Source organism: Carassius auratus, chromosome 10 (genome assembly GCF_003368295.1).
Source record: "Carassius auratus strain Wakin chromosome 10, ASM336829v1, whole genome shotgun sequence".
Classification (NCBI taxonomy): Eukaryota; Metazoa; Chordata; class Actinopteri; order Cypriniformes; family Cyprinidae; genus Carassius; species Carassius auratus.
In genome coordinates, this window is record NC_039252.1 from 16,739,796 (window position 1) to 16,760,390 (window position 20,595).

The 20,595-nt window shown below is 38.1% G+C and overlaps 2 protein-coding genes and 1 long non-coding RNA gene across 5 annotated transcripts in view; all 3 read left to right on the forward strand.

Moving 5' to 3' along the window:
- Positions 1–1,266: 1,266 nt before the first annotated feature.
- On the forward strand, positions 1,267–9,479 carry LOC113110086 (RAC-beta serine/threonine-protein kinase-like). Of its 3 annotated transcripts, none has more exons than XM_026274094.1 (14): positions 1,267–1,478; positions 3,082–3,185; positions 3,269–3,397; positions 3,471–3,582; positions 3,732–3,882; positions 3,977–4,108; positions 4,859–4,924; positions 5,959–6,027; positions 6,101–6,223; positions 6,999–7,127; positions 7,367–7,581; positions 7,926–8,013; positions 8,088–8,190; positions 9,358–9,479. In XM_026274094.1, exons 2-14 carry the CDS (start codon positions 3,140–3,142, stop codon positions 9,435–9,437), a joined length of 1,443 nt encoding a protein of 480 aa, XP_026129879.1. In that variant the 5' UTR covers positions 1,267–1,478; positions 3,082–3,139; the 3' UTR covers positions 9,438–9,479. The 3 variants fall into 3 exon arrangements, with proteins under 3 accessions (XP_026129879.1, XP_026129881.1, XP_026129880.1); XM_026274095.1 differs by lacking the exon at positions 1,267–1,478 and adding an exon at positions 1,623–1,641; XM_026274096.1 differs by lacking the exon at positions 4,859–4,924.
- A 5,653-nt stretch (positions 9,480–15,132) lies between these two features.
- Positions 15,133–16,824, forward strand: LOC113110108 (uncharacterized). Its single transcript, XR_003293062.1, has 4 exons — positions 15,133–15,240; positions 15,979–16,084; positions 16,154–16,253; positions 16,750–16,824. It is a non-coding gene; the product is annotated as an uncharacterized LOC113110108 (long non-coding RNA).
- A 60-nt stretch (positions 16,825–16,884) lies between these two features.
- The window catches only part of sgsm1b (small G protein signaling modulator 1b), a 35,478-nt gene continuing 31,767 nt past the window's right edge, over positions 16,885–20,595 (forward strand). Inside the window, exons 1-2 of the mRNA XM_026273050.1 lie at positions 16,885–17,076; positions 20,096–20,254. Coding sequence (XP_026128835.1) covers positions 16,902–17,076; positions 20,096–20,254 — 334 coding nt within the window. The 5' untranslated portion in view covers positions 16,885–16,901. The remainder of the gene's footprint in view (positions 17,077–20,095; positions 20,255–20,595) is intronic.

Below are 20,595 nucleotides of genomic sequence, written 5' to 3' on the forward strand. Positions count from 1 at the left end.
TCTCTTTTTTTGTGAATATTAATGATGTCTTTTAATGTGTTTCTGATCCCCTGCTGTCTCTTGCATTTGTGTTTTAATCTCATCTGTTTACATGTATCTAGAGACGTGTGACTAGTTGTTTACGTCTGTAATGATCAGAATGCAAGGGATTCTGTGTAATTGCAGGTTATTTATCATGCACTGTTATTTAAAACCGTGTTTGACCGGCCGGGGTTTTCAAACCAGGTCTTGAAAATATGAAAAAAATAGGTTCAATTAAATAAGCATAAATAATCTGAATTAATCTGAAATATGATTGAAATAAAATTATTTAAAAATAAATAATTTGATTAAGGTAAAAATATATATTTTTTATTTCTTTAAAAAACATTTGTATATAACAAAAACAATTTGATTAAAAATAAATAAAATAAAAATTAAACTAAATTAATACAAAAATAAATAATTTACATTACATTACAATTTGAATATAATTTTAAACATTAATTACAATTTACTGGTTAACATCTGAATTAAAAAAAGTTGATTACAATAAATTTATTTTAAAATAATAAAAAGTGAAATAAACTGAATTAAAAAGTGTGATTTAAACAAATGTAATGGTGTAGGTTTCTAGTAAGCAAATAATAATGTATTATTAAAAAAAAAACTTAAAAATCGTTTTAAAAATAAATAGGTATTAAGGACTAAAATATTTTTTTAAGAATTTAAGTTTAAATGACAATCATCTGAAATGTGAATTAGCATTTTTTTTACAATAGTTTTTCGCAATATATTAATTTATTTTTTTAGCTGCCTTTTAAATGTTAAATCATGGCCCCTTGCAGCAGGATGATCATATTTTTGGAATCATGTTGAATCATGTGAGATAATAAGATTGAAGAAGATCCAGATGTGAGTCTCAGGGATGCACAGATGTTCTAAAGCTCTGAATGTATATGAGGAACAACTGTCTCAAACTATGTATTAAAATGTGTTATCTGTATGTCATTAACACCAAAGTACTGTAGTATTACCATGATACCGTGAAAGTACTTTTAATGAGTTGAGTGTGTGTGTGTGTGTTATTATAAAGTAGTTCTGGGTAACTTCTTGTTTTACTGTAAGAGATCCGCTTTGCAGCGCTTGGAAGTGCAAATAAAGCCGTTTGAAGATCAGGCTGATCCCGGATCAGTGTCTCCGCGTCACTCTGATTCCCGCCGCAGCGCGCCAAACTGACCCCAGATCAGCGGGGGGCGGGGCGCTGCGCGGTGACGTCACGCGGCGTGAAGCGAAGCGTGCTCCTGCTGCTGGTGAACTCTGGACGCGAGACACAGTCGTGTAAAAAACGCGTTGAGTTTCCACTCGATCCGGATCAAAACGCGATAAATGAATCGCGACAGCCGTCGATGTGCTCGTGTTTGACCACAAAACGAGCAAAGCGATGGTTAACCGAGAGTTTGTGTGGTAAACTTCTGCTCAGCACTGACAGCAAACAGGTAGTTTAGATAAATCACTAAATTAAGTGTTTAACCAGTGTTTCACTGTAATATCTGAGGTAATATCTGAATAATATCCGAGTAAGTGTGAGTGTTCGGTAAATGACGTTAAAGTCGGTTTGCTCGCTGAAGCTCAAAGTTCATGTTGTGTTAGTTTGTGAAGGTAAGTTAGCTTAGCTTCAACTAGCAGCTTCAGACGACTAACTAACTAACCCTTCTTCATCACAAACACTTCAGGACTGTTTTTTACTCATAATGTGGTGTCAGTTACTCAGTTTACAGTAACCGGGCGGGAATACCGTGTTTTAAACAGTAACGATACTACTGTAATATGACAGTGTTTGGACATTTATCGTGATCTTCTGTCAATATCAGAGTATAACAATATACTAATCAATAAATGATATTATCATTATAGGACACCAACACTGTACATTTTAAGAATTGAATTTAGCTCCATTTTTTAGTCGATTTGTAATTCCATTTTTTTTATCAAGCCAAAAATTATGTTAACAGAGATTCCATATTCTGACAGTAATATAAACCAAGTTTGTTTGTAATATTTAATCAAATTTAACTAAATGTCTTATTTATGTTTTATGATCAGTACAAAGCGTAGAAACACTAAAGCAAGCTTTTTGTTTTGAAATAAAAACAGTTATTTTAATTAATAATAATTATTATATTTTGATTAAATTCTATTTTGTTAGGTACGACTTTTAAAAAGTTCGTTCAGTTATTTAAAAAGTTAATTAAAGACTGATTAATCAAAATCAAAACGTTAAATATAAATTAAATATTCTGACAGTGATTTAAACTACATTTAAAAAAATAATTAACGTTAGTGCTGTCAAATCTAAAATACGTTTATAAGTTTTTGTTTACATAATATATGTATGTTTACTGTTATGTACAACTAAATACATGTATACACAGTTTATATTTATGTAATATTTATATATATATTTATATTTTATATACAAATATATTTAATACATAAACAACATATTTATAAATATATACATGCATTTGTTTGTATATATATATATATATATATACATGATAAATAAACAGTACACATATAATATGTAAACAAAAACTTTTATTTTGGATGTGATCAATCATTTGACTGCACTAAAAAATTACTTTTTAAAAGTTTTTAATTACAGATTTTTATTTAAATGTGTTTTCTAACCAAAGCAAAATGTTGACACTCATAATAATATATTTATTTTGTACGTTTTACTTCTTTCACATTTTTTTTGTAATTTACCCGTTTTATTGAAAATAAATCTGATCAGTCCTGATTAAAGAGAGATTAAATATCCCTACGCTGATATAAATTAAGTAGTATTTTCTAATTGTTAAAAAGTTTATTTTTAATAAATAATTCTGGTTAAACAAAAGCAAAGATGTTTAAGAAAGGTCAAGTATTCTGAAACTGAGACGAAACAAGTTTTTGAATAATATTTTCTAAGTTTAACTTTTTAAAAGAAATGTAATATGATTTATTTAAATAAAAAATGTTTTTAGATTTTAAAACAATATATTCAACTATGTTATTGAACTATAATATTTTGTTTTAAATTTTATAAAAATCCAGCCACACATTACGGAGTTGAAGTGCGCCGTGTGTCAATCACCCTCAAGCCCCGCCCATCATGACGGAGGTCAGCGTGGTCAAGGAAGGCTGGCTCTATAAACGAGGTACGGCGGATTCCTGCGCCGTCTGCTGCGGCGTGAGACGTCACGTTCTGATGTGTGTGTGTGTGTGTGTGTGTGTGACACAGGTGAGTACATCAAGACCTGGAGGCCGCGCTACTTCATCCTGAAGAGTGACGGATCATTCATGGGCTACAAGGAGAAGCCGGAGCTGACGGATCAGAGCTCGGCTCCGCTCAATCACTTCTCTGTGGAAGGTGAGCTCTGCTGGGGACGCTGCAGCTGTTGTGTGTGTGTGTGTGTGTGTGTGAACGACTCGTGTGTTTCCAGAGTGTCAGCTGATGAAGACCGAGCGTCCGCGGCCCAACACCTTCATGATCCGCTGCCTGCAGTGGACGAGCGTCATCGAGAGAACCTTCCACGTGGAGAGCAGCGAGGAGAGGTGACACACACACACACACACACACACGTCTGCATCACATAGTCACTCACACTTTACAGGTTATTATTACAAATTGGTTGTCTACTTCTAATTTGAGCGGTTTACTCTGCCGTTGTGTTCTTCATCATGGTAAATTACGGTAACTCAAGGGACGAGTGGATGTGTGCGATCCAGGCCGTGGCCAATGGGCTGCAGGCGCGAGAAGCAGACGAACCAATGGACATCAAGTACAGCGCTCCTGGAGACGTGTGCGGTCTGGAGGACATGGAGGTGTCTCTGTCCAAATCCAGCTCCAGAGTGGTGCGTCTCTCTGCAGGTCACTGCACCAGTGTAGAGATCCGGCTCTGATGATGATGATGATGATGATGATGATGATGATGGTTTGTGCTCGCAGACGATGAATGACTTTGATTACCTGAAGCTGCTGGGTAAAGGCACATTTGGGAAGGTGATTCTGGTGCGAGAGAAAGCCTCGGGGGTGTACTACGCCATGAAGATCCTGAGGAAGGAAGTCATCATCGCGAAGGTGACAGACTCATGTCTAGAGTCAGAGACAGAATATACACACAGACGGTTGCTGAAATAAGCTTCGAAGCTGGTTTTGTGCTTTATGTTCATTCATGTATAAATACAGATCAACAGTGTAAGTCAGTGTAAGATGTGCCAGATGTAGTCATTTCCATCTGTAGTGCCAGGGAAGGTTCATGTAAGATTTTTTTTTTTCAGTTTCCATGTTCAAGTTTAATATTTGTTCATTTTCTTATGTGCTTTTTTTTCATTTTTATTATTTCCTTTTAATATTATACTATTGTATTTTTAGTTCAGTTAATTGTGCCATCACTCTTCACTATATTCTCTGTGTGTGTCTTGATTATTAAATGTTTGGTAACACTTAAGTACAGTGACCAAGTCTCACTGTTAACTAGGTTAATTATATACATTATTAGGATGCATATTAATAACACATTGACTGTTTATTAGTGCTTATAAAGCGCGTATTCTGCAAGACCATATTCCATATATATAAAGTAGTGCTGGCTAGGACAGATTTTAAGTATCAGTTCTGCTTAAAAAGATGCAGTCTAATACTGTTAATAAGCTGCTCCAGAGCAGGGTTACGTTTATGGAGCTGTTGCTTCGAAAGCAACTCGGAGAAGAGCTTCGAAGGTCAATCCAAATCCTCAACAATCAAATCCAGCTAGCAGAGTTAGCCACACACAGAGAACGAGCTCCAGAGCTGGCTTGATCTGTTCTGAACGTGTCTGTGTGTGTTTAGGATGAAGTGGCACATACGGTCACAGAGAGCCGAGTGCTGCAGAACACCAGACACCCCTTCCTGACGGTTAGTGTGTGTGTGTGAGAGAGAGTGTGTGGGAGAGTGTCTGTGAGAGTGCGCCTGTGAAAGTGTGTGTGCGAGAGTGTGCGTGCCTGTGAGAGTGTGTGAGAGCGCATGCGAGAGAGTGCGTGCAAGAGAGTGTGTGTGAGTGCGTGCGTGCAATTGTGTGTGTGAGAGTGCGCCTGTGAAAGTGTGCGTGCCTGTGAGAGTGTGTGAGAGCGCATGTGAGAGAGTGCGTGCAAGAGAGTGTGAGTGCGTGCATTGGTGCAATTGTGTGTGTGAGAGTGCATGCAAAAGAGTGCGTGCGTGTGAGTGTGTCTGTGAGTGCGCATGAGAGAGTGTGTGTGAGTGTGTCTTTGAGAGTGTGTGTGTGTGAGATTGTCTGTGAAAGTGTGTGCGAGAGAGTGTGCGTGTGTGCAAGTGTGTGTGCGTGCAAGAGAGTGCGTGCGTGCATGCGAGAGTGTGTGAGTGTCTGTGAGATGTGCATGCAAGAGTGTGTGTGTGAGAGTGCGTGCGAGTGTGTGTGCATGCAAGAGAGTGCGTGCGTGTGAGAGTGTCTGTGTAAGTGTCTGTGAGAGTGCTCCCGAGAGAGTGTCTGCGTGCGAGAGTTTGTGTGTGAGTGTCTGTGAGAGTGCGCATGCAAGAGTGTGTGTGTGTGTGTGAGATTGTCTGTGAGAGTGTGTGCGAGAGAGTGTGCGTGTGTGCAAGTGTGTGTGCGTGCAAGAGAGTGCGTGCGTGTCAGAGTGTCTGTGTAAGTGTCTGTGAGAGTGCTCCCGAGAGAGTGTCTGCGTGCGAGAGTGTGTGTGTGAGTGTCTGTGAGAGTGCGCATGCAAGAGTGTGTGTGTGTGTGAGAGAGAGTGTGTCTGTGAGAGTGCGCATGCAAGAGTGTGTGTGTGTGTGTGTGAGAGAGTGTGTGTGTGAGTGTCTGTGAGAGTGCGTGTGCGAGAGAGTGTGTTTGCGTGCGAGAGTGCGCCCGAGTGTGTGTGTGTGTAAGTGTATGAATGTCTCTGTATGGCTGACTGCTCTCTGCTGTGTTTCAGACTCTTAAATACGCCTTCCAGACGCCTGACCGGCTGTGTTTCGTGATGGAGTATGCTAACGGTGGAGAGGTATGAGCGTGTGCTTCAGTCGGACGCTGCTGTTTTCTCTCTGCTGTGGTTCTGACGTGTCTCTCGTCCGCAGCTGTTCTTCCATCTGTCTCGTGAGCGTGTCTTCTCTGAGGACAGGGCACGCTTCTACGGCGCTGAGATCGTCTCGGCTCTGGACTATCTGCACTCACAGAACGTGGTCTACCGGGACCTGAAGGTCAGCCGCACAACACCTGCTTGATTTTATTTACTATTTTTCATCACAGTTTAGATTTTTAGGTTCGTTAATTGTTTGAATTCCTTGAAGGTTGCTACATATTGCATAGTTTCTTATATATCATTGCAACACGTATGAAATGTTGTCATTGTGTTAGTGCAAGTCACCTTTAATTCTGCACTAGTGCTGTCAAGCGATTAAAAAGTGTTAATATAATTAACGATATTACGTGCAGAATAATTAATCTAATTAATCAGTTTGGGCTGAGGGAATACTCCCCAAAAGATCATTTATTCACAAGTGTGTTAAATGAGAAAAGCATTAAGTAGACGTTACAAAGAAGTAGCTTTAGAAGAAATATATTGATTCAACAATTGCATTAAACTAAATCTGTATTGTTTTCTGTTAAATTTTTAAATAAGATATATTTATTCAAATGAAATGAATCTCTAATTATGAAACTAAAAGCACTAAAAGTCACTGTCTTAATGAGTGAGTCACTGAATCATTTGTTCAACTGATTCATTTAGAAATGAAGCAATTGGTTGTTTTTTATGAACGAGTCACTGAATCATCGATTCACTCTGTTTGTTCAAAAACGTCTGCTGTGTGTTAATCAGAGCTATTTTAATTTGTGAAATTGATCAAAACAGACAATATTGTCAATGTTGCATTTAAAATGTAACGATATTAGTTTCTTGTTTTTTGGACTGTTGTATTCACTTTTGACTCCTCGTACTACAGAAGATGATAGTGTGGTTCTGTGTTCCCTCAGCTGGAGAACCTCATGCTGGATAAAGACGGTCATATGAAGATCACAGACTTTGGTCTCTGTAAGGAGGGAATCACTGACGAGGCCACCATGAGAACGTTCTGTGGAACCCCAGAATACCTTGCGCCGGAGGTAAATAACAACACAGCGGCTCTGGAGCAGCCGTCTCACCATCACCCTCCACCCAAACATTATCATCCTGTCATCGTTTACTCACACTCATCATGAATGCAATCACATGTACACTTTCAAGGATCTAATCTGATTTGCTGATGGCCGTGTCAAACTTGTTTAAACTTGAGCGCTACTCGTTGTAGTGCTGTATGTGATCTTGAGCGCTGTGACACGAGTGTGTGTGGTGTGTGTTTGAGGTGCTGGAGGACAATGATTACGGCCGCGCTGTGGACTGGTGGGGTCTGGGGGTGGTGATGTACGAGATGATGTGTGGACGCCTGCCCTTCTACAATCAGGACCACGAGCGGCTCTTCGAGCTCATCGTGATGGAGGAGATCCGTTTCCCCAAGAACCTCTCGCCTGAAGCCAAAGCGCTGCTGACCGGCCTGCTGAGGAAAGACCCCAAACAGAGGTCAGACTCAGAGATCTTCATTTATGATCAGAACACTATGTTCTCAGCAGCTAGAAATAGTTTTAAGTCAGTCATTTCTATCTTTTCTATAATTTCTACAGAGTTGCTCAAACCAAATGTTGATTTCATTATTAATTGATAAAGAAAATCCATTTATTAAAGCATCCGCATTTTACCCAAGTGTCTCAAACTTTTAACAGCACTGTAGCTTTGCAGGAAGGTTTCTTGAAGCGTCTTGTAAAAAGAAATACTAGTGTTTTAATGATTTTGGCCTCTGCTGTATATGACTGGTGCTCATCGTGATGTGATCAGGTGACGTTGTGCATGCTTCTGATTGGCTGCAGGCTCGGAGGCGGACCTGATGACGCCAGAGAAGTGATGGGGCACAAGTTCTTCTCTGGTGTTCACTGGGAGGACGTGCTGCAGAAGAAGGTGCTTCTGAGCGTGGGTTTGTGTTGAAGGCTTCGGATGCAGGTCATGACGTCTGGTTTGTGTTTCTTCTGCAGCTGGTGCCACCGTTTAAACCGCAGGTGACGTCAGAGACGGACACACGCTACTTCGACGATGAGTTCACCGCGCAGAGCATCACTGTTACGCCGCCAAACAAGCGTGAGTCTGTTTTTATGAAATTTAAAGTCATCAAAACTCTTAAATGGTCTAACAAACGTCTTAAAAGTTTCATAAAGGAAATAATAAATACCACAAAGTTTAATGGAGCGGAATAGTTTTGCAAGCAAATGCAAATATTTTATAAATGTTTCGGAAGAGAACGCAAATGTTTTTATGAACAAAAATGATTACGAACGAATGCATATATTTTCTTAATGAATGCAAATGTTTTACAAAGGAACAAAAATTTTACAAACAAATGCAACTTCAATGTTTCGCAAACTAACGCATTTTTTATACGAAAAACAAAGAAATGTATTGCAAACAAACGCGATTTTACAAACTAATACGTATGATTTACAGACAAGCTATTATTATTTTTTTTTGACAAACCCAAATGTTTTACAAACAAATGCTAATGTTTTACAAAGGAACAAACATTTTATGAACAAACGCACATTTTGCAAACTCAAATATTTTACAAACTAACGCAATTTTTTTTACGAAGATACATGTTTTTCAAACAAACGCAATTGTTTTATGAAGGAACAAATATGATTTACGGACGGACATAATTTTTTTGTGAACAGATGCAAAAAAAGTTAGAAACACACGCAAATGTTTCATAAAGACAGAACAGATTCACTGGGAAGCACAATTTTTTTTTACGATCAAATGCAAATTTCTCGGGGTAACGCAACAGTTTTGTGATTAACCGCGAAATCATCTAAATGTAATATTTCCCCCATGTAATTGCCTCCTTAGGCGTAATTCTGCTTGTAAATATCTTCTTGTATGCCTTTATTTAAATTTCATATACTTCCTGGTAAAAAAGTAAGCTCCGCCTCCCTCTTCTGTTTGTTACCGTTTGAATTATTTTTATCAAAAACATAATTTGCACTGCAAAAAGCAGCCATGATACATTTTAACGCTGACAACCATGTGATTCGTTTGTGATGAAGTGGAAAAAAGTTGCACATTTGCTTGTTTCTGCATCTTCCTGGTCTGTGTTTTTGATCAGCGACTCATTCAGGAGATGTGTAACAGCGCCCCCTAGTGTATAACAGTGAGAACACGGACACTTCTGTGTTTGGCAGGGAAAGAGTTAATGTTATGAACAGAACTGTTTTTGCTGTGAGTGTGATTAATGCTGTGCTTGTGTTTCAGTGAGTCGTCAGGATGTGGAGGACGCTGGGCCGGTCGCTCACTTCCCTCAGTTCTCTTACTCCGCCAGCATACGAGAGTGACCGCCTCGTCCCTGCTGACGCCGTCCCATAATGCATCATGATGGACTCTGAGCCACTCATGTGGTGTGTCTCAGTGTACAGATGGATCTCTCTCTCTCTCAATCGATGAATGTATTAATTAGCGGTGCTCAGAATGTAAAGCCAAACACACTGCTGTCATTACGATCTCATACTCATACGTCTGGATGTTGAACAGCGTGTGTATCACAGAGAAACACTAGTGTCATGATTAGAATCACAAACATTAAAGACTTTCATCCTGTCCTTTAGACTGACCAGTGATCACCAGTGTGTCCTTTCCTCCTGATCTGCTTCCTCATAGATGATCTGTGTGACTTTAATGTTTCTACACACCCTGCTAACATACAAAACACATGAAGAAGAATCATCAGATCTGCACACATTCAGCATCATACACTACATCATAGTGCTGTCAAACTATTAATCACATCCAGAATAAAAGTTTTCCTTTACATGATGTTTGTGTACTGTGTACTTTTTTATGTATATATAGAGACACACATGCAGTATATACTTAGAAAATATTTATTAATATAATTTATATTACTATATATATATTTTTTTTAAATTAAATATATGAGTGTGTATGTATGTATGTATACATAACTTTATAAAGCAACACACAAATAAATATTATGTAAACAAAAACTTTTCTTTTGGTGCAATTAATCACGATTAAGTGTTAAACAGCACTAATTATCATCCTTTTGATTCTAATGTTTGATCATAATAGAAACTAAAAGCATCACATTTATTAATCACAGCAGCCTAAACAAAGACTGGAGCATTTCACTTTCTAGCTTATGTCTCATATTTATTCTTGTTAACCCTTTAAAGGTACTGATTCATATTTAAGATGCATATTTCTGACGTCTTTAGATGATATTTGAGGGTTTACAGGGTTAATTGATCGTGCTGTTTGATAGCTATCACTATGGCGGTGCTCCTCTTCATCATCTTCATCTGCGGCTCCTTCAGCTCTCACGTGAGTCTGATCGATCGAGGTGGAGCTCGATTGATAAGCGTTCGGTATTTAAACAGTAAACATATGATGTGTGTGTTCATCTTCAGAAATCATCGTGGAGTGTGTTTAAATACCGTGTCCTCAGGTGAGTGTGGGGTCAAGGTCTCAGAGTGAGGTCAGGGTTTCTGGTCAAGCGCTGTATAAGCTGGACATCTCCTGACCAAGATCTGAGAGATGTTCACTAACAATCACGAAAGATACTGTAAACTCACAATTCCAAGAAAAGGGTCATTTTGTATTGTGGCGGGGGAAATCAAAATGGCGAGACAAAATGAGAAAAGTGCAGAACTGCGACAAAATAACAATTTGGTATTAGAACAAAAGGCGGAAGAAAAAAACTTGAGAAGAAAGGAGGAATTGCGAAAAAATAACTTTAAATAGCAGAATTGCGACAAAATAATAACTTGGGAAAAAATGCGGAATTGCGACAAAATAACAACTTGGGGGAAAAAAGGCGGAATTGCGACAAAATCACAAATTAAAGGGAAACTCCATCCTAATATGATTTTTTTTTCATTAATCACTTACACCTATGTCGTTCTAAATCCGTAAAAGCTTTGTTTGTCTTCGGAACACAATTTAAAATATTTTGGATGAAAAGCTAGAGGCTTGAGACCAGGGGCGGCGTTAGGGCTGGAGCCCCGAATGTTTTCAGTAAAGCCCCGAATGTTTTTTATTACCACCATGCGATCAATGAGTTTTCGTGCCCAATAAAGTAATTTATATTAGAATTTAAATAAATAAATAAATAAATAAATATCTCTCGACTCTCACGTCCACAGTGTCTGTAAATTTACCCAAGTAAGTTACGCTTTGTCATTCACACTCCACGAAAACCGCCCACTGATTCTAGTGCTTCTGACTGACATGTAAACTGACCAACCATCGATGAGCGTCTGTGCGATCCAGCCAATGAAATTAGAACTTTTTGAGGCAGGCGGTTTGTTGGCGTGTAGTATTTTACTAGATCAATTTATTTGAAAATTAAAATGGATATTATTGCAAAATTCATCCTCTTCTTCAAAAAAGGAAGGAACCCCCCCCCCCAGCCAAAACACTTAAACGCCAAGATATATCAGCTTCAGGTAGCTATCTGTAACTTTTAATCATAGTATGATATTTCTTTTTCGGTTTTAAATTGTGTCTGATTTAACGTTTCATTTTGAACATCTAACAGTTAACGGTTGCGCAGCACAGTCTTTAGGACACACACTCACACACACACACACACACACACAGCTCCGAATTGATTCAAATGATTCACGATCCTCAAACTGACTCAAATGATTCGCGATCCCGCTACGAACTCCCGTACTACTTCAAATGATTTGCGATCCCCAAACTGACTCAAGTGATTCGCGATCCCCAAATTGACTCAAATGATTCGCGATCCCGCTACGAACTCCCGAACTGATTCAAATGATTCACGATCCTCAAACTGACTCAAATGATTCGCGATCCCGCTACGAACTCCCGTACTACTTCAAATGATTTGCGATCGCCAAACTGACTCAAGTGATTCGCGATCCCCAAATTGACTCAAATGATTCGCGATCCCGCTACGAACTCCCGAACTGATTCAAATGATTCGCGATCCCCAAATTGACTCAAATGATTCGCGATCCCGCTCCGAACTGACTCAAATGATTCGCGATCCCGCTACGAACTCCCGAACTGATTCAAATGATTTGCGATCCCAATACACATAATGCTATAAAAGTGTGCACATTGAGAGAAATAAAGAGCAGATGTTCATGTTAACAACTTCTTTAACTTGAGCAAACGCTGCTAATACATTTGTGAATAAAGTAAATAAAACGAAAACATGAATGTTTTAATGCTACTGAATAAAAATAAACGATCCACTCGAAAGTCTCAGCTCATCATGACAGGACCTGCGTCAGTGAGCTGCGTCTAGGGCCGATGACGTCACTTCCATGGAGGCATGTTGTACACGCCCCCGTCCATTGACTCCGCCCCCGCGTCAAAACAGTGCCACAAAGAGAGACATGCAGAAAAGTGAAGCGCAAAGGAAAAATGGTATCGCAAGCTCAAACTAGACTGACACGCAAAATAAAAGCAGCGATGCAAATAAATTAATAGATATGACCATGGAAAATATGTATTGCAAAATCATTGCATTCGCGCTGTTTCATTTGTTTTGCAATTCTTAATTTTTGTTTGCATAAAGCAAATGTATTTTCCTCAATACTTTAAATAAAATGTTTTAAATTTGTTTTTGTTTTTATAGTTTTTGTATATTTTAAACAAGGTAAATCTTTCTGATTTATTAAAATAAAAAAAGTCACATACATGGATTTTTCTAGGCTAAGCCCCAGATCTCCACTCACCCTAGTACCACCCCTGCTTGAGACTGTCCCATAGACTGTCAGTAAATAACAGTGTCAATGTCCAGGACAGGTATGAAAAGTCATCGTCAGAATACTTCCTCTGCCATCAGTGATTCAACCGTAACTTTATGAAGTGACGACAATACTTTTTGTACATGGAGAAAACAAAAATAATGACTATTCAACAGTTCCTGTCTAATGTGTCTCTTCAAATCAGCGTAGCACCATTTGGGGAAATCTGAGCTGTACGTAGATGGTGTAGAAGACGTCAACCTGCACCTGCTGGATGTGGATCTGAAGAGCGTGGTGCTGTATGTAGCTGAAATCTGAGCTTTTCACTCTGTTCACTCATCTCTCCAGTGATGTGTGGTTTGTTCAGAGGATAATATTTGTCTGAGATACAACTATTTGAAAATCTGGAATCTGAGGGAGCAAAAACATCTAAATATTGAGAAAATCATCTTTAAAGTTGTTCAGATGAAGTTCTTAGCAATGCATATTACTATTCAAAAATTAAGTTCAGATATATTTACGGTAGGAGATTTACTAAATATCTTCATGGAACATGATCTTTACTTAATATCCTCATGATTTTTGGTATAAAAGAAAAATCTATAATTTTGACTCAATATAATGTAATGTTGTCGTCGATTGCTACAAATATACCTGATAACAGAAATATAATGTTGATTTTAGATGATTATAATATAGAGGAATAAAGGGGGGTTAGACATTGGTGTGTTCTAAATTCACTGCTGTTTGTTACTGTGGATATGGTACATATGTTTAATCTTGTTTTTTTTTTATTTTGTAAATTCATGTTCATGTAAATTCATGCAAGCTGAGTTTTGTATATTAAATTAATTCACATGAACATTATTAATGCATTATTCCTGTTTTTGTCATCTTGACTTATAAACAAATGAACTGAATGTCACATTTGACAGTTTTTGACTTTAAAAGTTGATGTATGTTGATATCCTGCAGTATGCCATGATTTTATGCTCATTTTAATCAAATGTAAATAGAGACATTTGTTTTGTGGTCGCGTGCTTTATGTTGCTATCTGGGATTAATGAAGGCACAAATTACTGGAAATTGCATTCATATTGTCAAAGGCTTCCATATACAATAGGTGAAATACCAAACAAAAACTAAAGGTAAAAACTATATTAGACGTAAACGTGATGTATTGCGCAATAAACACAGTACAATAACCATAGACAGTAAAAGACGGCACGCGGAGGCGCGTACAAAAGAATGTCAACAATTACGACGTTCTTCTTCCGAGAGCTGCCCTACACAGTGCCTGATCAAAATCAAACGCGTTCAAATGTTTATTTTCTACTGACTAACCTTACTTTATTTCACGTTAAACGTATGAGCAAATACCAACCCGTTTAATCCCTTCGGAGTTGTTAAGTTGGTGTTTTCTTGTGTTGTTTCTGTGTTTTCCGCGGGCAGCTATGAGCGCCGCCCCAGTGTTTTGGCGTCGGATAAACATGACGGACTAAAGAGCTAAAGGATTGAACAGAACTGAAGGTAAGTGAAGAATTTAATGCACACCTGAGTTTAGTAATGCGATGTCTGTTCTCGTGATCAGCTTTGATTTCACACACAAATGGTTCGTGGATGATTGCAGCGGCTCGGGTATTTGTTCGTGTTTGTGTGATGGATTAAACTCCAGACAAGCTAACGGCTAAAGCTAGCCTTCCTTAAACAACACACTGATAATAAAAGCTCATGACAGAAAAGCATCACTTCACACGCGTTAATGGCATTTAAACACCCGTATTTCTAAATACGTTTTTCTAAAAACATTTGTTTTTCTGCTCTCTGGTAAAAACCTTGGATCTAACGGAGCTCTAATCGCGATTATATTGATTTCACTCCATCATTATCTGAACGATCTAAATAAACGCTGATTTCAGATGTGGGGACTGTTTCGTACATCGACTTCACTGAATAAACCAGGTCTATTTCATTAAGTTTGACATTGTCATATGATTTAGATCAAAATAAGTCTGACTAACTGAAATAAGCCTGGATTATTTGGTGAACTTGTTTTCTGAAACGGAATACACACAAATGTCAACCTAATCACCTGCAACGAGCTCATGTTTTATGCAGAGGTGGGCGGGCCCAGCGGCTGGGCGCGCTTTAATGTGCTAATGTTGGCGGGCTTATGTAATGTACTCGCGTGACGTCAAATATTGTGCATCTTTTTACATAGTATGTATCATAAATGGTCCGTTCTCTTCGTTAATTTCACATTTGTTTTCATGTTTTGTAGCATTAAAAATCCTTCGTGTTTATCTTAAATGTCTGTGATAATGATGATGATGTTTTTCTTGAAGATCGTTGGCTCTTAGACTCAGAGAGAGTTTGCAGCATCAGACTGTCAGAGGTGAGTGTGTTAGAGAATAGATTGTTGAAAAAAAAAATCTGTTGAAAAGATCCTCACCCTCAGATCATCTGAGATCAGGATGAGTTTGTTTCTTCATCAGGTTTGTAGAAATGTAGCATTGCATCAGTGTCTCATCAATGGATGCTCTACAGTGAATGGGTGCCGTCAGAATGAGAGTCTGATAAAAACATCCCAATAATCCACAGCACTCCAGTCCATCAGTGAACATCTGGAGAAGACAAAACCTGAAACACATCCAGCATTAAGATGATTTTAACTCAAATACATAGAGTCTATAATCATAATAACACTTCCTCCAGTGAAAAGTGCATCTGCTGTTGTCTCTCACAGATTAGTTTAGATCTGTTTAAACGCTGCTTGATCTGTGCAGATTTCTCTCCTGATTCAGACCAGAACACGTTTTCACTGGAGGAAGTGTTATTATGGATTATAAAATCATCTTAATGCTGGATGTGTTTCAGGTTTTGTCTTCTCCAGATGTTCACTGATGGACTGGAGTGCTGTGGATTATTGTGATGTTTTTAATCAGACTCTTGTTCTGACGGCACCCATTCACTGCAGAGCATCCATTGATGAGACACTGATGCAATGCTACATTTCTACAAACCTGATGAAGACACAAACTCATCCTGATCTCAGATGACCTGAGAGTGAACTATTCCTGTAATGTGCTGTATTATACACAGGGTGATCTGCAGTGTGTGTGTGTGTGTGTAGTTGATGATTCAGCAGGAGAAGCCGTTAGCGGGCAGTATGCCGGTGGTTTGGCCCACGCTGCTTGACCTCAGCAGAGATGAGTGCAAGCGAATCCTGCGCAAACTGGGTGAGACTCACAGAAGTGTGTAAGCAGCTGTGTGTGTGTGTGTGTGCTGATGTGTGTTTGTGTGTTCAGAGCTGGAAGCGTACGCCGGTGTGATCAGTGCTCTGCGTGCTCAAGGAGATCTCACCAAAGACAAGAAGGATCTGCTTGGAGAACTCACTCGAGTGCTGAGGTGCCACACATCTCACTGTTCACAACACACCAGCAACGTTTAGAGAGGAAGCCTGATAAAAACTAAACCAGGAAAACATTTACAAGTCACATTTTAATTCTCGCTATCCTGACCTGGTTTTTTCTTGATCGTGTGATGGAAACTTGCATTTGAGTTAAGTCAGAAATGATGGATTCTCACAAAAGTCAGAACTGTGTGATAAAAATTCATCAAAGAATTTAAGTTTTAAATATCGATGATGATAAATCCGCATATTAGAATGATTTCTGGAGTAATGATGCTGAAAATTCAGCATTTGCATGACAGGAATAAAATACATCTTACAATATATTCAAATAGAAATCAGTTATTTTAAATAGTTAAAGTATTCCACATTACTGCTCTTGGATCAAATAAATGCAGCCTGGATGACTTCTCAAAAAAACAATTTCAACTGGTAGTGTGAGCTGGTATTGAGGGTTATGTGTGTGTGTGTGTGTGTGTGTGTGTGTGTCAGCATCTCGACGGAGCGTCATCGAGCCGAGGTACGCAGAGCGGTGAACGACGAGCGTCTGACCACCATCGCTTATCAGTGAGTCTCTCCGTTACTCAGATGTGTGTTACTCATGCAGTGTCCTGCCGCTGGAATAACTGTGCTGTGTTTGCAGCATGTCGGGGCCCAACAGCTCGTCCGAGTGGGCCATCGAGGGCCGGCGGCTGGTTCCTCTCATGCCCAGACTCGTTCCTCAGACGGCCTTCACTGTGATGGCCAATGCGATGGCCAATGCGACCGCGCACCAGAACGCCTCGCTGCTGCTGCCCGCAGACACCGCCAACAAAGAAGGTACAGAAGTTACTTGTTTGTTTTTAATATAAAGAGTTCTTCTTTTAGAAATGTATAAGCCCGTTCACACTAAAAGTGAAGTGAATGCGGCTCAGGCTGAAGGAAATGTAAATTCAGGTCTGTACAGTAGAGGGCGCCGCTCAAACTAATCACATGAAGAATATGACGCAGGAGAAGAAAGATCAGCAATAACACATCAAACACCAATTTTGATTTAGTAATCAAAAAAAAGTAATGTGATTGCGTCACAGAATCCATTCCTGAGAGAATCACTATACGTTCAGAAGATCTCAGAATCAGTTAACAAATCATTTCTGCATTGATTTATCACCACAGCCCTAGTGATTACTCATGGGCTTTTATTTTGTGGTCATTTATGTTTAAGTTTTGGTCATTTTGTTATGTCCTTCGTCAGTTTTTTTATGTCTCTGTTTAGATTTAATTTCCATTTTAGTTCTTGCAGTATTAGTATTGCAACTGCAGCTTATTTATAATTATATATTAATAAATATATTTAGAATTTTTTATTTTTTACATCTGTTTATATTAAATTTTTACTAGTGATCGACCGATGTATCTGTTTACCGATATTTTTCCCGATATTTAAGCATTTTTCCATAATCGGGTATCGGTTTTGTAATATCGGATTCGCCGATTTACGGCGCCATCTTGTGGCCGTTTTGAGATTTCCGCCATTGCAGCCCGGGTGTCTGAGGAGATCAGTCAACAACAACTCAGTGCACAGGTAAATATATGTTATACTTGGTTTGCTTTAATTAATCAACTTTATTTAACATAACAGACATGCACAAATGAGATCTGTTACATAAATTCCTGATATAGTTAATTTATGCAGCTTGTTTCTAAACAATTGAGACGAACTCGTTGAGTCACGTAGTGTAATTCATCATGTCCTGCCCCAATAAAGACGTATCTTTACATGAATTAAATAAAACAGACATGAATGAGTGCATGTTGAAAATAAAAGCGTTGAATTTAATTCTCTATCTGTTGTATTTGCTCACCATTAGTCTAGAAGAGACAGTTTGTTCATATTGCTTAGCAACTGACGGATGATCTGGAGGCTTAAGCACGGCGACTGAATGAAACTTTTGACAAGATTATCTTGTTTAAACACCCTAGATTATATTATCATTTACTACATAACAATTATTTCGCTAATACACATATAAATATAGCCTACCGCTTTGTGGAAATTAATTATTTATTATCTCCATGCGCGATCGCGGTTGATTAAGTTATAGTCAAACAGCACTTTGTCAGATGGCATTTCATGATTTAACGTTAGATTAAATTTAGATCATAAAATGTCAACTGACAAGTGCTGTTTAACTTTATATAGTCTCGGGAAAAAAAGTTCGTTCATATTGCTCAGCACCTGACTGGGTTGATGATCAGGAAGCCTCAAGCAATGCCACTGAATGAAACTTTTGACAAGATTATCTTGTTTAAACACCCTAGATTATATTATCATTTACTACATAACAATTATTTAGCTAATACACATATAGGCTACATATACCGCTTTGTGGAAATTAATTATTTATTATCTCCATGCGCGATCGCGGTTGATTAAGTTATAGTCAAACAGCACTTTGTCAGTTGGCATTTCATGATCTAACGTTAGATTGAATCTAGATCATAAAATGCCAACTGACAAGTGCTGTTTAACTTTATATAGTCTCGGGAAAAAAAGTTCGTTCATATTGCTCAGCACCTGACTGGGTTGATGATCAGGAAGCCTCAAGCACGGCCACTGCATGACATTTTTGAAGGAAGCAGGCTTACAGGGCAGAATGCTGAAAGACTCTGTTTTCTACACTAAAACCTAGTTCTGCTTAGCTGGGAGTAAATGGCTATGCACTCCTATATAGCCCTCCCGCCCCCACCAATATGTTAGAATCATTTTTGTGCTTTATTTTTTTACCTGTTTTTATTTTTTTACCTCATCAAAGCTTTTATTTTAAAACAAAGACACTTAGTAACAGTGCGCTTAAATTTTTTGGACTCAGACCTCTCTATTTATTTGTGTATTATAGAATGTTTTTTTTTTTTTGTATGCAAGGGGGGAGTGATTGTTATAAATAAAATGTTTTTTTCAGCTCATTTGTGTTGTAATAATTGTCAGAAACAGAAGTATAACAGTAAATAAATATCGGTTCTGCATATCGGTTATCGGGTACATAAACATACAAATAATCGGTATCGGTATCGGTTATAAAAAACCAATATCGGTCGATCACTAATTTTTACAATTTATATTAGGCATTCTTAACTATGGTACTGTAGATGTATTTTCAATATTAGTTTTAAAAAGTTTATTTTTAATTAACAGCAAAAACATTTTATAATTATTATTGACCTGTATATGTTTTCTATGGATTCTAGGTTTTGTGGTTAATCTAAGTTTAAAAAACTGTTTTTAGTTAATGATAACAAAAACAACATTATTGTGGTTGTTTATTTTATTATTTATTTTTATTTTTTGTATATGTTGTGTCTGAGTAATCTGTTTTGTGGTTAATATATGTATAAAAGAGTAGTAATATTTTTTTCGTGAATAATAACAACATTATATTTATTATAATTATTCATTTTTATCACATTTCACATGCGTCTAGGGTTGTCAAAACAAAAACAAAAAATTTGTTTAGAGTTGTTTAACCAATGTAATATAATTGATTCATAAACATTATTTTAAACATTTATGCACTTTTTTTCAAATATAGACATAAGCTTTGAGTAAACGTGCATTAGTCATATTTTGCTCGAGGCGCCCTCTTGTGGACTCAGGTGAGAAGCCAGAAGCTTTTTTCCCCACTAACTGAAATGATGCCTTTTAAAATGGAATAGAACTCTAATATTGATTATATTTTGAATGGAGTTTCAGCTATTTTGACAGCGCTACAAGTGTCAGTGTAATCTATGTTTTGTTGTTAATATAATACACACCCTCAGAGACAGGAAGTGTGTTCCTCACTGTGTGTGTGTGTTGCAGTGGTGGTGTGTTACTCGTACACCAGCACCACCTCTACTCCACCCAGTGCATCGGCTCCCAGCAGCTACAGCGCAGCAGCGGCCGTCAAATCCCCTCGACCCGCCAGCCCTGCCTCCAACGTGGTGCTGCTGCCCAGCGGGAGTACAGTCTACGTCAAGAGTACATCACACACACACACACACACACACACACACACAGATACACTGTCTCTCTCTCTCTCTCTCTCTCTCTCTCTCTCTCTCTCTCTCTCTCTCACACACACACACACACACACACTCACAGATACACTTTCTGTCTCTCACACACACACACGCACACACACACACACTCTCTCTCACACACACATATCCATTCATTTAAATTAATTATTAAACATTTGAATATGTATGGATGTATTAAAATGTAAGATATCTAATACACCAATTTTTATATAAAGATTATGAATGAATGAATGATTCAATGATACATTTACAATTAGTCTTTTAGGAGACGCTTTTATC